The 2650-nt window shown below is 33.6% G+C and overlaps 1 protein-coding gene across 1 annotated transcript in view; it reads left to right on the forward strand.

Moving 5' to 3' along the window:
- Positions 1 to 2650, forward strand: part of PAK2 (p21 protein (Cdc42/Rac)-activated kinase 2) — a 102283-nt gene that overhangs the window by 59219 nt on the left and 40414 nt on the right. Inside the window, exons 3-4 of the mRNA XM_012639766.1 lie at positions 1115 to 1215; positions 1577 to 1724. Of these exons, the coding sequence (XP_012495220.1) occupies positions 1115 to 1215; positions 1577 to 1724 (249 nt within the window). The remainder of the gene's footprint in view (positions 1 to 1114; positions 1216 to 1576; positions 1725 to 2650) is intronic.

The following is a 2650-nucleotide window of genomic DNA, read 5'->3' on the forward strand; positions in this document are numbered from 1 at the left end:
TATGGAAAGACCTGGAATAGCCAAACAGCTTTGAAAAAAGGACAAGATGATTCACATTGTGTAGTTTCAATGCTTATTACAAAGCAGCAATAATCAAGGCAGTCTGGTGGTATTGGCATAAAGGTAGACAGACAAACCATTGCAACGCAGCAGAGCATCCAGAAATAGATGTTCACATAAATAGACAATTGATTTTTAACAGTGGTTCAAAACAAGAATCAAAATGGCATTGGCCTTCCTAAATAGCAACCCTAGAAATTATAAGGGGGAAAAACACATTTTTAACCTAAGCATATAATTAGTTGAGAACTATCAATTAAAACAAAGGGGTAGAATCAAGAGGAGGAAAATAGGATCCAGAAAATAGATTCTAGCACAGGGCAAGAATGAAGGATGTTGTAGGACAGCAGCCGTGCAGGAGGCTACTGTGCGAACTACTATAAGTTAGAGCAGGAGGAGCTAGAGGGAGGTGGTCCATGGGAAAGGAACTGATGTGTTTGCATTTACAGAGAATATTATTGATAGGTGTGTGGCAGAAATATTGCAAAAATAACAGAGAGACCTTAGAAAAGCTGTGTAGTTTTTAAATGTAGCAGTTAATAATGCCAATAAAAAGGAAGGATTAGGGTTTCACAAGAAAGGAGATACCTCTCCTTTGCAAACGACTTATCTTTACAGTATATATTATCTACATAGTCATAATAATGTAAATTTTACTTTCTGGATGAATATAGCTAGATGAAAATTGGGTTTGATATGCATTGTTTTCAAGATTGTTCAGTGTCTGAGATGTTGCCTTTTATTTATGAGTGAACCAGTGCTCCAGTGAGGATTTCTCTTCTGCTTGTGCCCTTTTATTCAGGCTTGGTGCTGGTCAATCCTGTGCCTCTTCGTCAGGACACTGTCTGGTTGTCCCCACCCTGCTTTATGGCAGAATAGGTTATTTTATTTCATTTACCAATTTTCTATCAGCTAGTGTGTTTTTAGGGGAAATCTCTTTTCTAGAGTAACTTTGTTCCCTAATCTGTTTTAGGAAAAATATAAACATGTAAGTGCCTAATTATTAATCTTATTTAAATAGGCTGATTCTTTTTTTTTTTTTAATGCCTTCTAGGAAGTAAAAAGAAAGAAAAGGAACGGCCGGAAATTTCTCCTCCATCCGATTTTGAGCACACCATCCATGTTGGTTTTGATGCTGTTACTGGAGAATTCACTGTAAGTTTACCTAGTTGGAGTCATTTATAACATTAAACCAACACTCAAACATTTTCCTTTACTATTAAATTTGAAATTAACTTTTCTGTCCATATGTTCACTGTGAATTCTTGCTGTTTTTCACTTCTTATAAGTATTAGTCATTGGCTATTTCTTTTTCCTAGAGAGCTCGGCCTATTAATAATAATTATGCAAAATAGATCAAGAAAAATAGACCTTTCCAAAACTAGGCTTTTTAAAATTTAGTCGAACCTACAATTGTGTAGATTGGTTTGTTTTATGTATTTTGTCATTTATCTCTGGAAATTGATTTTATTAGAGCAATTAAACCACAACTAATTTCTGAATATCTTTTTGTTAGGGCATGCCAGAACAGTGGGCTCGATTGTTACAGACTTCCAATATCACCAAACTAGAGCAAAAGAAGAATCCTCAGGCTGTATTGGATGTCTTAAAGTTCTATGACTCCAACACAGTGAAGCAGAAATATCTGAGCTTTACTCCTCCTGGTAAGACACTAGTAAAAGACTGAATCAAATGGAAGCTATGTGAAGCACTTCTAGATAAAAAAGATTACTTCTGGAAAAACAAAAAGCTAAACTATGGTTCTCATCTCTGATTTTTTCCCTGCATAGATTCTGCCTTTTGTAAACTGATTGGACAGTTTTTAAGCATAATGTGGATCTAGGGATTATATTAATCTCATAGCTTTGCCAGAAATGGAGATGATGAATTGTTTTGATCTTTTGTTTATTTGGTTTTTTTCCTCCTTACTGCTTTTGAATAACTTCCAGCGATAGAAGGAAAGGATGCTTATTTATAGACATGTTCATACTACAAATACATTTATTGTTAGTAGGATAGGTAGAAAGTTGTTTTACTATATAAATCTGCAGACTTTGAAGTAAAACATATTTAAGTCTACTCAAAAATTGAAATTCATCAAATATATAAATATAAGCATTACAATTAAAATTTATACCTCAGAATTAGAATATCATCAGGTAAGAATCCATATATAATGGATTTGTAAAAATAGTTTATATGTTCAAATCAGGATCAGAATAAAGTCTGTACATTACAGTTGGTTGATATGTCTCTTAGAATCTCTTGATATTTAGCTTTTTCCTTCTGCATGCTGTTCTTATGCTTTTTCTTACAGTTTATTTGTTAAAGAAACAAGATCATATGTGCTGTTTCCCTCTGTTTAGATTTTGCTAATTACATCCTCAGGGTGTCATTTAATATGTTTCTCTGTCTTTGAAGTCATATATGTACTTTTTAAAAACAATATGACTGAGCTAAAATCAATTGTACATGTGGTTTTAATAATTCATTGCACTTAGTATGCTTGCATCCTCACAGAGATAAAGGCCTCTTTGCAAGTGATCTTTACCTTTTTTGCTTTAGATCTAGCAGATCCTTAGGAAAAAGT

This window comes from Propithecus coquereli, unplaced genomic scaffold, assembly GCF_000956105.1.
Source record: "Propithecus coquereli isolate 6110/MARCELLA unplaced genomic scaffold, Pcoq_1.0 Scaffold10, whole genome shotgun sequence".
NCBI lineage: Eukaryota > Metazoa > Chordata > Mammalia > Primates > Indriidae > Propithecus > Propithecus coquereli.